Raw genomic sequence first — 13,021 nt, 5'->3', positions numbered from 1 at the left:
GCCAGCGGATGTTTGCAGAGAATACCCACTGACCGGCTTGTCTTTGATGGTAGGACTGGAGACGCACAGGTACAGCTTGCCGTCTTCCTCAATGCAGGCGTCGATCAGAGCCTGCACAGAGCTCTCGTCCTGGAAGAGCAGGAAGGCGTAACCTGTGCCAAGTAAGAACCGCATTAAGTCACACATCGTCCCGGTGGTGTGCCCGACCACTGCTGTCAGCTCATCAGACCTTTTGGAGGAAAGTAAGACTTGCTCTCGGCTTTATGAGGCCAGTCGACAAACAGGTGTCCGAAACGCCGGAAACTGGCAGTTATCTCATCTAGAAGAAAATGTGACAAGGAAGCATCGACTTTATGTTTTGTTTTTTAAAAAAAAGAGGATGGCTATTCATGTGATTTATTGAAAAATGTATTTAAAAAAATGGCATCAGATTGATAAGAAAAAATAGCATCCGCACTGTCTTACTGCAAATATGACATTATATTTGTTAAGAGAAAAAAGTCATAAAATCTGAAGGTAAAGTCAAATACAGTATTCCAGAAAATCTAATTAACCCATTTACCCTGATTGTGTTCATATGAACACCGATAAATTAATTGTAAAAAAAATCTAAATAAAATAAAATCAGAGTATCAAATAGGTTCAAACGGAGTATACAATTAACAATAATATAATTATATAGAATTAACAATAATTAATGTGGCAAGAAGCAACATTCATGCATTTGAGAATGAATCTCTGTATTTATATGAACAAGCGCGGCGTAAATTGGTTAATCGTACAAGAACAAAAATTGACACAAATTAAATTGGAATATATTAATAATCATAATTTTGGTCCCAAAATAATTATGTGAAAAAAGTACATTTTTAGAATGTAATCATTTTGCAAGAAAAAAGTGGGGTTTTGTGTTATAATAATAATAATAATAATAATAATAATAATAATAATAATAATAATAATGCTTTATATACATCATTATAATTATTTATATTAATATTATTATTCAACAAAAGTCAATTGACTTGAAAAGCAATCAATCTTGTCAACGATGAAAACTATAAAAACGTGAAAATAAGGAAAATAAGTACATTTGTATTTTTTTAAATGTTATAGCAAATGTTTTTTAGGTTTTGTTATCGTTGTACTATTGTTTCATATTGACCTTTTTTAATTATCTTTATTCAGTCTTATTATTTAACAGTAGTACCTTCGTCTATATCTGGGGGCAATCCTCCCACAAAGACCTTGCGTGAGTAGCGCTCTACACGTTCGCCATTCTGGTGAGGAAAGCAGTGTGGAGAGCCCAGGCCTGCCAGACCCTGATCACCACGCTCGTCATCAGGAAAACCATCCTCCATAGGAAAGAGGGAAGAATGGCCTGGAAGAAAAGAGGAGGGGAAAGACAAAGGTTGATTTCCAGAGGAAAGCACTCAGGCCGTAACGCTGTTAATCTGGCATCCTTTGGAACTGTGTCTTTAATATCAACACCACCATCTGCCAGTGCCTCGGAAAAAGAGTCTCACGACGGGAACAGCGTTTCAGACCCAAGAATGACAATCTACAAAATAGACCACAAAAAAAAGCCTTAAAATACCCGCCCTCAACACACACACATAATAAACATGTAAATACTTTTTTTAAACAGAACTGGCCGAACACAATCGGCGTCCAATTGATGAGGGGACAACTAAAAGAAAATTCTAAGTGTATTTGAAAATAAATAACATGTAGCAAAAATGTGAAGAATATGATCAGATTTCAGTTAGTTGATCATTTATATATTTTTGTGGCCAACTTTTGTCATCAAATGCACGCTAACTCCTTCACTTTATCGGGTGTCTTCAGTACCATAAGCCCCACCCCCTACATTTTCATTTAATCATATTCACATACCCTTTGCTGTTTGCAAACGTGTGCATGTCTATAGGATGAAGGTTAATGATTGAGAGAAAAGCTTATTGGATTTATTTTTGGTCAACATTAAATGTCCAATGATCTTGCATTTTACTGTCTCAGTATTCGCTCGCTACAGAATACAATCGATGTACTGTATATGAATGGCAATATTGTTATCATTTCACTCTTCTAGACGGTCATGCACAACTTATACAGTACTTGAAGATAAACATGCATATTTCGCAATTCTACAGATTTCATTTTTAGTCAAATATTTCCTCATGCTTGAAGCGCGACTGCACAATTCTAACGCATGTTGATTTTAGCAAGGCACCCGTGATATTAAAACCTAAAAATGCTCACTATAATCGTCCGTGTGTCATGATAAATGTTGAGCGGGGAATCCACCAATGAAAATGAGTTAAAAAAAACTTTTTTTAATCTCATTTTCTGCCATTCCCGAATTATTTCAGGGATTTAAAAATGTGACGTGGAGCGCCATTCCCGATTTCTTCAGGTCTTCTTGCGGGGAATGTCGATAACGCGCTGGTCAGACCTCTGGCAATCTTTTTTTCCTTCCACAAGGGGGGAGCATTTCCCTTTCTTCCATGTTAGTGCTTTGTTCCAGATTTAGCTGTTGTTAAAGCACCGTACAAATCAATATGTATGTATTGTATTGTATTTTGTAGAGCTGCCCACATTTCAAGCTCAGATAACTCCAGACCCATATCATTTATGAATTAACTCTTTTTTTCGATGAAAAAACAGAGTCTAAGGTTTTGTGACACTGTATTGAATGTTTATGTAGTCATTTAGTCCTGAAACCAATATTCTGTGGGTCCTGCAATTTGACCCTGGCACTGGAGTGGACACATTTTTGCGCACCGTCTGGCAGTAAATGAGTTAAACAAGCTAACATTGTGACATGTGAAATATTTTGAAATAGAAACCATATAGAATCACAAATAATGTATTTACAAGTGGAAAAATCTGCAACACCATGAAGAAAAAGACTTTTTTTTGTGTACTTTCTCAACCTTACCTTACTGGGCACAACTGACCATGCATGCACACGAAATGCACACACGTTGCCGTATAGTCGATATAGTTTGGCAGAGGGATTGCGTGAGTGCATGTGTGGTGTGTTGGAGCGGTTAAGCCCTCTCTTGCCTAGGCCTGCTCCAATACAACCTGCCCTGAGCTGCTTTATAAAGATTTATGCCAGGGAGTTCGCTCTACCACAGCTTACAGGATGCACTGCACTGCATTGTGGTGTGTGTGCGTGTGTTCAACCGTGTAGCTGGGCTCCAGTCTGTTTCTGTGCCTCATTGAATTTCATCTCAATGCTAACGCGCAATATTCTTGCATAACATAAGTGCGTATAAATGTGTTAAGCAGTCCAACGTAAGATTGCAAACATAAGCTCATAAACTATATAACAATTGGCGAGTCATGCAGATGACAGATCACTGGAAAATGATCCGAGCGCTGAGTCAAAAGCCAATAGAAGCAGAACAAAATGGCATCACGTCACAAAGGAACAGTGAGATGGACAGCATGGACTTTATGCGGATGGCTCCGTGATTATGTTGTTACCTCGTCTCCTGCTATAACTCCTGGCTGCATGTGAAATCAAAGAAGAGGGTGATTATAGAGGATGGACATACATTGTATCAGTAAGCATGCCAGGTGGTCGTGTGAGAGTACAAAGGATGTTACCCACCATTGTCATTTATCCGTTAGCTATAGAACTAAAGCAGCACGATTGTTGTTTGTGTGTGCGACTGGATTTACACAAATGGACATTTGAAATTATTTTGTCTCATCGCATTCAAACGAATAAACCAACTGCGAACACAATTACATTCTACTTATTATCGTTGAAATACGAGTGGTTAGCATGTAATGCTTTACAGTCGAGAGGTCACAAATTCGAGTCTTGTAGGTTTTACTCGCTCTCCCTGTGCTTCTGAGCGCTTTTTATTTACTGTCACATTCCAAAAACGATGCTAAATTGCCACTAGGCGTGACTATGCAAGTAAAAAATCTCAACCTTCAGTCCATGCACTTTCCACTGGTCTTATGCTGTGATATATGACAAACATCCATTTCTACACCGTTTACGTTCAAGGTAATGGGTTGCTGGAGTTTATCCCAGCTAAATTGGGACTCCACCCTACACGAGTCACCAATCACGGGGCACTAACACAGACAGACACTCATTCATACTCACACCATCACTAAAGGAGAAGTGAAACCATGCCGACTGCACAATGTGAACCAATATCATTCGTATCTGATACAAACACAATATGGATCCACTTGTAAGTGATGAACTAAAAGACCAATCAAAAATGTACCAATTATGATAAATGATCTATGCATCATTCATGATGACGCTGTGGAAACTCAAAAGCGGAACACATCAACTCCAATATGCTACTTGGCTAACAGGTTGCTCTGTTTGATTGTTGTTTTCACATAACGACACTAACCTACGTCAGGTATATAAAATATTTACACCGGCATGTTACAAGTAGAATTCTCACATCACTAAATAACAAGTGTAGAATTGAGGTTAACCACTGTAGATCAAAAAAAAATTAAGACGCCTGACAAATGGAAAGATTTTTATAACTCAGTACTGTCATCACAGAGTAGCATTTTCCCAAATAGATTTAAATGTCTCCCAGAAAAAAATACAATAAAATAAAAAAAGGCCGCCATCTTGAGGCATGTTACCATGTTACAGAAAAGAAAACACAGATATGGGTTTTTCAGGGAAGCAGCGGTGATGAAGGGTTTTAGTTGAACTTTGTAGACACTATCAGTAAAAAAAGTGTCGACACACATTCTTATGCCATTGATTGAGAAACGAAATGATGGCTTGTGGGTTCCACTGCAAAATGTTGGTTATCAAGTTGATGCTCGATACGTGACCTTGCGTCTATAGAGCTTCAATGGCGCAACGGCACTTAGCAGATCCGTTTTGAAAGCACAATAGCGTCCTCTAAACCGGCATGAGACCCAGTTACACGCCGCAGAGATTGCAGCACCGAGCCATCGAGAACTACTCACAACCGAGAAAGGATGAAGAGGCCAGAATACACATGAGCACTAATCTCCCAGCTCCCACAGTGAACTTTCCAACCCAGATGGACATTAACTCTGTGGGAAGGTCAAAGAGGGAGGGAGGGAGGTAAGAGAGAGAAAGACAGACAGAGAGAGCAAAAGAAGGAAACAGATTGAAACGAATCAGAGTTCTATAAAAAGATGAGCATGTGCAAGAGAGGGGAGAATGGAAAGATGCAGAAACAAAAAAAATCCAAAAAGGGATTGGGAGGGTGGAATAAGAGTGAGGGGAGGGGTGTACGCAGCCTGCCTATCTGCCGGCACCATCTGTCTCAGGGTTCCATGACAGCTCGAGACCATGTGACCCACCCACGTGAGCAGATGATCGCGAACACACTACTGGACTGGTATTGCCGGTTTACATCCCATCGCCGAGACCAGAATGCAAAAACGTGGATGATGTTTCAAGTGCAGTGTGGAAGTAGCCAAATATTGAACCGCAGAGTGACAGCTATCATGACTTGCTTGATTTATTTTTTTCTTTACAACAGCGCAAAATGAGAAAAGTGTCACCTTTTGGGTTTTTCGACATAGCTTAAAGGAAAACCGACACCATTTTTTTTCCCTAATTGACATCAGAAAAACGTTTTATAGCATCTAAAATACCCAAAACACACAGGCTGATATTTTTTGTCAAATGCAAAACACCAATAAAAATGACAAAGTGTCAAAAAACTAGTTCAAAATGACCTCAGAAATGGCGAGTTTCAGAAGGTCCCGCCCCCTTGTTCGTGACGTCACGCCAGGACGTCTTGCCTTGCTCTACAATCAAAACAATGGCTTCAGATTTGGAGAAAATGCTTTCTTGTTACTCATCTAGTTATGAATATGATTCAAATAGTTCTGAAGAGGAAAGCAAATGTTTGCAATCAATTAAAGAAGTCCTTCCTTATCATTTTGAGGCATCTGGACTCCAATGTAGAACCCAGAAAAGGCACAAGATGGCGCCCAAGCTCCATTGGAAATAGGCTGATATGTCTGTTGGGAATTTGTGTCAACTAGTATCAAATACTAGTCTTGGTGCAACACACGAGTCACAATCGCGTTATGTGTTTTCCTTCTAATTTCGCCATCGACACGGATCAACATGATGTTTTCATACCAAACAAAGTACCCAAAATGCATTGTGTGTCGCTTTCTCGGTCAGGGGAGTTCCTGACGTGACATCACTTCAGGAATTGTCACCAACTCAAAAACAAGACTTCCTGAATATTCAGTGCGAGTCTTAAAACATAAAATATAGCTATATGCGGTGGAATCTTTGTAAAATACGCTCAGTAGAAGTCATTTGAAGTGATTTTACAAATTATGTACACAAGTTGTCTGGGGCGTCGGTTGTCCTTTAAGTGACAATCGTCCTGTGAGGAGCCATGACAGTTTTTATGTAATTCCCTGATGGTTGCAGAAAATTTACAAAAAATATGTAAGACAAAAATGAACCATAATGTTTCTCATGAGAGCTTCTACACAGGGCGCCAATGCGTATGTGGAACTGTTGTGGCTTGGAACTGAAGCGGATTTACGTGGGACAGGAGATTTGAGACAATTTCTTTTCATCAATGAATGCTACAGCTTTGTGTTTGCTTTTAACATTTAGCTTGTAGTAGATATGCACATTTCACCTGATTCACTGGTGAAAAGGACGATTTGATCCTCTCCTCTTTCACTAGAACTGCTTCAACAAAGAGGGTGCAGAAAGTGCTTAAAAGACTGTGTGTCTTTTGTGTTGTCATATTATTTATTAATTTTTTATTGTTGTGGTTTTGACTTTGAGATGGCGCTGCGAGAGTGGCTGCCTTTACAGCAGCTCCTGTATTTTGTTTTTCTACTTCTTCCTTTCATCACTTTGCTGCTGTGAAATTTAAATTTCTCTACTGCGAGACTAATAAAGGCCAATACAATCCAATCCATTTCAAATGCCGACATGCCCATGAAAACCAAAACCTGAGTTGGTTGACATACGTACCATTGAGGGGCAGCGGGTTGTCCCCACCAGGATGGGGGAACCCCAGACGACCTGTACAGGGAGACACACAACGGTCATACTTAACATTGTGGCCCCTACTCGCGCTGAATAGGGCGCAGGGAATATTTCTTTTAAATGTGGAGGCAGCGTCCCAAGACGGTATATTCAAATTCGCAATTCAAGCTTTCGATTGAAAGACAAAGACTAAGACAAAGACGACTGACATGCTAGTTGAATATACAGTAAAGTCTCGTTATATCGATAGTACCGGTTATATCGATATTTTTTCGGACTCCCTTGAATATCGATATAACGAGACTTTACTGTAGTTAGCAAAATCTCATGAAATGAAACAAAACGAAAGATTTTTCACCTGATATATATAAATAAAATGAAAATTACCATATTTTCCGGTGTATAAGGCACACCCCCAATGAATGGTGTATTTTCATATATAGTAAAGTCTCGTTATATCGATATTCTCGGGAGTCGGAAAAAATATCGATATAACCGGACTATCGATGTATCCGATCCTGCGGCATGTAAATTGTCTTCTTGCGTTCATAGAAATAGTATCGTAATAAGCAGTACTATCGATATAACCGATATCGATATAACGAGACTTTACTGTATAAGAAGCACTGGACTATAATCTTCAATGAATGAAAAAAGTTTAATCTAATATATATTTAATATAAAATTAAAAAAAATTACATACATTTATTTGATTAATGGCACACTCTGCTTACTCAATGTGACAAAGGCTATAAAAACACCCAAGTAACTTGCATGAAAAACCAACCTGTGCACGTCCTGGGTGTACCGTTAAATTTTTGACAGTTTTTTAAAATGTACTTACAATATGGCCTTTCACTCATTCACTGCCATTCACAAATGTATTCGGGAATTGAAATTATGACATAGAGCACCATTTCCAAATTTGTTCTGGTTTTGTTTTTTGTTTTTTCTTTTTTCAGTGCCGATAAAGCGCTGGCCATGGCATTCTCTGGCAATGCTTTTCCTTTCCACGAGGGGGCAGCATTCACCTTTTGTACAGCCGCCACATTTCAAGCTCAGATAACTCTAGTACAATGTAACTTAGGAATTAACTCTTTTTTTCTGATCAAAGAAGAGTGTGGTTTCTTACGCTGCATTGAATGTTTATGTAGTCCGAAAACTCTGTGGGTCCTGCAATTTGAGTGAAAATGGCAAAAGCCCTGGCACTGGAGTGGACAAATGTTTGTACATGTCTGGCAGTGAATGAATTAAGCATGGGAAGTCATCAATTTGCATCATATCATTTCCTATTTGGAATATTATTTTTAAAACTTATTATTTAAAGACAAGTCACCCCAACTAGTTTGTGTTCCAATTTGCAAGTTCCACTGCTCTTCAGCAAAAAAAACGGAGGACATCTTTCCGGTAAAAGCGGCCAATTTGTTCTGAAGTTGTCGACTTCAATATGGCTGTTTTCGAAGAGTTCATTAGGAGTGGTAACGGCTACGAGCGTACTGACAGTTGCCTCCACATCAATCTCATTAGAGCTTACATCTGTGAGCCACCGGCCCATGGCTCTCCCATCGCTCGTCGACCTCCATTGGCCTGTCTAAAGCTCTTACTCTGCGGGCGTCCTATCCCCGTTTGCCAGGTTCATAAACAACGCAACTCAAATGCGCATGTTGTGATGCCAAACAAGCTTGAAAGTTATGCAAGCCCCGCTTTTCTGCAATGCTGGGGGATAATGAGATGAAAAGGCTGAAATAGTACAACCATTGTTGTATGGGCAAGCGAGTATCCTGTGATTGGTGCATTCCAACGCCTCTGTCACATGCAAGTCCGCAAGTCCCTCCCCCACATTGTGGTTATTGCGCCCGGCAGCATGTAGATGAGGCGCATAAAACGAGACCTAGATTTCCCAAATCAGGACGGCCCGCCCTTGGTTTAAAGGGATGCCGCCGAAACTACAATTATTTTTCATGAAGCTGATCTACTCCAGGCTACAATATCTTCTGTGTCATAAAACCGTGGTGGTATACAAAAACATAAAAGCCCAGCTGATCAATTGGATGTTAATCTTTGATGAGAGGTATGCAGTCTAGCACGAAAAACACTCACGTCAACAGGGTGGGGTGCGCCCGTGGCGTGAACCCTCCACAAGTGCCGTTGAAAGACATGCATGCACAAGCACACACAAACATGTTGCTGTACATCTGCGTGGATGCGTGGTGGGACGGAAGAACAGAGGGATCCTTTCTGTCAGTCAAGACAATGCTGGAAGCCATTCAAAGCCACGTCGACAGTCGACATTTTGTCCCCCCTCTGGGCCGTCTGCTTTGATTTCTCAAACTTTGTACACAGTTATCGTCCGATTTTGTGCCAAAATATGACATGCACATTTGTTTACATGTGGTTTGCTTTTCGGGTTTTCCAGAGAAAGGTGAGAGAGCATGACACAGCAAACCGGAGTCACTATTTTAAAGAAAAGATTCAGTCGCTTTATTAGGACTTTGTAAGTGCTAAATTGTCTACAACGCCATAACATTGAACCTCACTGCGAAAAAAAAAACCACACACCAAACTGAGCAATAGTGTGCGGGACAAGGCCGTGAGGCTGGATCTAGCGTGATGCATCATGTGAAAGCAGCAGAGAAAAAAGACACACTGTCGTAGAGAAATGTGAAGAGGATGCCTGAAGATAACCAAGACGATAAAAATGAGAGTAAACAAGCTTCTGCTATATTCCCAATTGAGCAGATTTTAAACACCAAGTGGTACTTCACGGTTTGTAGAGCGGTATCTTGAAACCGGTTGACCTCGGTGTTGGGCGGATTAAAATTTCTCATGGGAGGGGGGGATTGTTTGAAATAATATGTTCCATAATTAAGATAAATCGCCATCCCAAAAACTTGAATCGGTTGGCGAAACAAGGTTATATCAAGTTACAGTGATCATTTTCATGCCCTATTTCTTCAATGTTCTCCCTTTTCTCAGCATTTCCTATCAAACCTGGATCTGTTCGACCACATTTCCAAAAAATATCCATCATCACACAAACAACCACGGAGAGAGTACAGGATATCCAACTCCCCTCTTGCACAGAAAAATGACTCTGGCAAAAGGGCTAAACCGGCATTCTGCATAATCAGGAAGCTGCAATTTTGGAATAAAAAAATATGTCGCATTAGCATGAAAAAAGCTCAGCCAAATGATATGATATGATAGTCTAACATTGCTGTAATTAATTACTTAATTGTGTGCTATCCATAACCTTTAAAAGTTGTAGGTCAGTGTAAAATAAAAAACTCATGTAATATATTTTAACAAAATAAAGCACAACCTTTTATGACAAGTAAAATGCAAATGTGGGCTAAAAAAACTGCCAAAGATGCGATAGTCTAATATTGCTGTAATTAACTAATTAATTGTATGCTATCTGTAGCTCGGATGTCAGGGTAAAATAAAGAACTCGTAATATATTTTAACACAAATGGAACACTGCCTTTTTATGACAAGTAAAATGCAATAGCACTAGCTAAACAAGTTCTTGTGATTTTCCTGACAAAGGGCATCATAGCGATTTGAGGTCCACATTTTATACAGCACTACTTTATGAGTTTTAGAGCATTGGACCCATTTCCGGATCCATCTATATTAAGGCAAGATTTACTTTTAACTCTGACAGCGAAACATTAGAGCACATCTGGAGCTAGCTAAGCACAAATGGGGCATGAGGGCCAAATCAATAAAAGGTGTCATGTCTTGTGGAGCTCATTTCTGAATTGTTCAAGTGAAACAAGAGCTGCGCATGTTTCTGGGCTATTGTTTGGTGAATATCATTATTGTTTGCTGAGAACGAGGATTGAGATTTTTGCCAGAAGGATAGTTTCGTAACCTATTTGGCATTAATAACACCCCTATGTTGCACACAAAGCCTTCCAACTGCACAACTCATGCCTTGAGAACTAAGTAGCAATACCCTGAACTTGTTACATGATACTAAAAATCAATACTGGCTATGTCCAAGTTGTAGAAAATGACAGTCATTTCCAACACGAAACAAGGCGTGCTCGAAGACAGGGACACATCCAGTAACCTATTTCTGCTATGTTGCATAACGACATTCAGTCAATAATTGTCACTGGTTGCTCTCTAGTCATACAATAACACAAGTCAGTTAGAATGTTATTTTTTGCCAAATTTCAATGAGCTGCGAAGGGTTTGAATCCTCATTTTCAATTTCAAAGACAGTATGTGTCAGCAACACTGAATAAATAATAATATGCAATGGAATCTGCAAAGTGTTACAGATTGGGGTTCAACCGCCCCCAAAAAGGGGTGGGAAGATACGATTCAGAAGTAAATAAAAAATGTTTTTTGAAGTGTCAAATTCATGTTTGTTTTACTTCTTTGGCTTTTGATGAAACTACGACAGAAAGATCGCAAAGAGGTAATGAGGGTTGTAACCAATCATTATTTTAATATCAATTCCAATGCCTTTTTTTTAAAAAAAATGACAATTTTATATGGATAGAGCAGAAAATGGACACATTTTAAATTGGCAAAAAATATTGGCCATGGCTTTCTGATGAGAAGCTGCAATTGTTGATCAATTGAGGATTGTACCTCTCATGACAACCATAAAACCAGAAATGGAAATAGGAAAGTACATTATGAGGATTACAAATAATTTACCGCAATCAGCGATGAACCGTTCCACTCATTTTATTTTCCATAGCAGATATTTGAAATACTAAAATCAGTTTTATGAAAAAAGCTTCTCATTTGAGACTCCAACTGGAGCTTATTGGGGCACACTCCCTCCTTGTCGCTGTTTCTCAAAGTGTGAGCTCTTGAGCGTTTGACAAAATGGTTGCTTCAAACCAAAATGGCTGACCTCCTGCTCAAATTCAGGCATAAGAGCTAGACTCCTTTTCCCGCGTCCTATTATAACAATTTCCTATCCTAGGTTAAGTGGTGACCGGGTTGGGGTGGGGAACTAATCATGATGATTGCGTCAGTGACACACAATGAGTGCAATACTGGATTATAGTCAACGTTTGCATAACTGGGAGCCCCCGTGTTTACCTTTCAGGTTGTCCTGCTCAGCCCGCATGATGTCAATCAGGGAACTTTCCAGAGTGTTCATGTTGAAACTGTCAAAAGACCTGGTGCGCTCCTAAGCAAGAGAAGAAGGACATTCTTAAAAAGAATGAAGGCTCAACTCAAGTCATTAACCTCGCGTACACTACGAACAGGACCGACAAGTGCATATCTTTTGTTTGTGGTTAAATGTGTTACTTCATGTATCTTGTGGTGTTGTCGAGTATTGTTTTAGGTTGACAGTAAAAGAAGCAGAGAAGGTTGTTAGAGCGACAGCTTTATAAAATAAAACTGTCGCATACCAACCATGGTGAGAATTGTTCTTTGGGTATGCGTGCACAAGATATGTGCACACATTCAAAACACGCATGAAAACACTCCAAGCAAGTGTTCTCCAGACTTGCGCAACATTATATTGATCTGCCAGTGAGAGAATGTGTAATATGCTGAATTCATGATCAGAAATCAAACAGACAAACATTTGCGACATGCATTCTTTGTCAGGTTCATAAAAATGTGACTTCTGTATTATTTATCATCATGTCATGTACAGGGCAAGGTAAACTTTGATAAGACTTCACTTTTGACTCCACCTAAACACACAAGAGTGGTAAACACGCCTTTTCATCTCCTCTCTTGCACCTCACCATTTACAAATTCAAACTGTAATACAAATTTGTTTAGGTACATTTGCGATTAACTACCTCTTCATTTGCTCCCAACAGGCCCGCCCGTCTGTTTATTGCAAATGTGATTTTCCTGTGATGTAATTAGAAATTGCTTCGTCATGATGGTTTGACTGTTTGGTCACAACTCATAACTTAAGGGTGTTCCCTAGCACATCTTATCAGGAATGAGGGTATTTGATAATGCAACGATAGAAAATGATTCCAAAAGAAGCAACAACTAGGACCAATTTTTGCC

The 13,021-nt window shown here is 39.4% G+C and overlaps 1 protein-coding gene across 4 annotated transcripts in view; it reads right to left on the bottom strand.

Annotated features, from left to right (window-relative positions):
* The window catches only part of cpeb4b (cytoplasmic polyadenylation element binding protein 4b), a 44,581-nt gene that overhangs the window by 17,641 nt on the left and 13,919 nt on the right, over nucleotides 1–13,021 (bottom strand). The window contains exons 3-8 of one of the 4 annotated variants that reach the window (XM_089017827.1): nucleotides 12,083–12,173; nucleotides 6,998–7,048; nucleotides 3,496–3,519; nucleotides 1,211–1,381; nucleotides 230–319; nucleotides 34–152 (exon numbers count right to left, since the gene is read on the bottom strand). In XM_089017827.1, coding sequence (XP_088873953.1) covers nucleotides 34–152; nucleotides 230–319; nucleotides 1,211–1,381; nucleotides 3,496–3,519; nucleotides 6,998–7,048; nucleotides 12,083–12,173 — 546 coding nt within the window. The remainder of the gene's footprint in view (nucleotides 1–33; nucleotides 153–229; nucleotides 320–1,210; nucleotides 1,382–3,495; nucleotides 3,520–6,997; nucleotides 7,049–12,082; nucleotides 12,174–13,021) is intronic. The other 3 variants (XM_089017828.1, XM_089017829.1, XM_089017831.1) reach the window with 3 other exon arrangements.

This window comes from Hippocampus bargibanti, linkage group LG16 (genome assembly GCF_051943395.1).
Source record: "Hippocampus bargibanti isolate YZ-2025 linkage group LG16, ASM5194339v1, whole genome shotgun sequence".
NCBI classification, from domain to species: Eukaryota; Metazoa; Chordata; class Actinopteri; order Syngnathiformes; family Syngnathidae; genus Hippocampus; species Hippocampus bargibanti.
The sequence above is the reverse complement of the archived record's forward strand: the minus strand, read 5'-3'. Positions and strand labels throughout refer to the sequence as shown.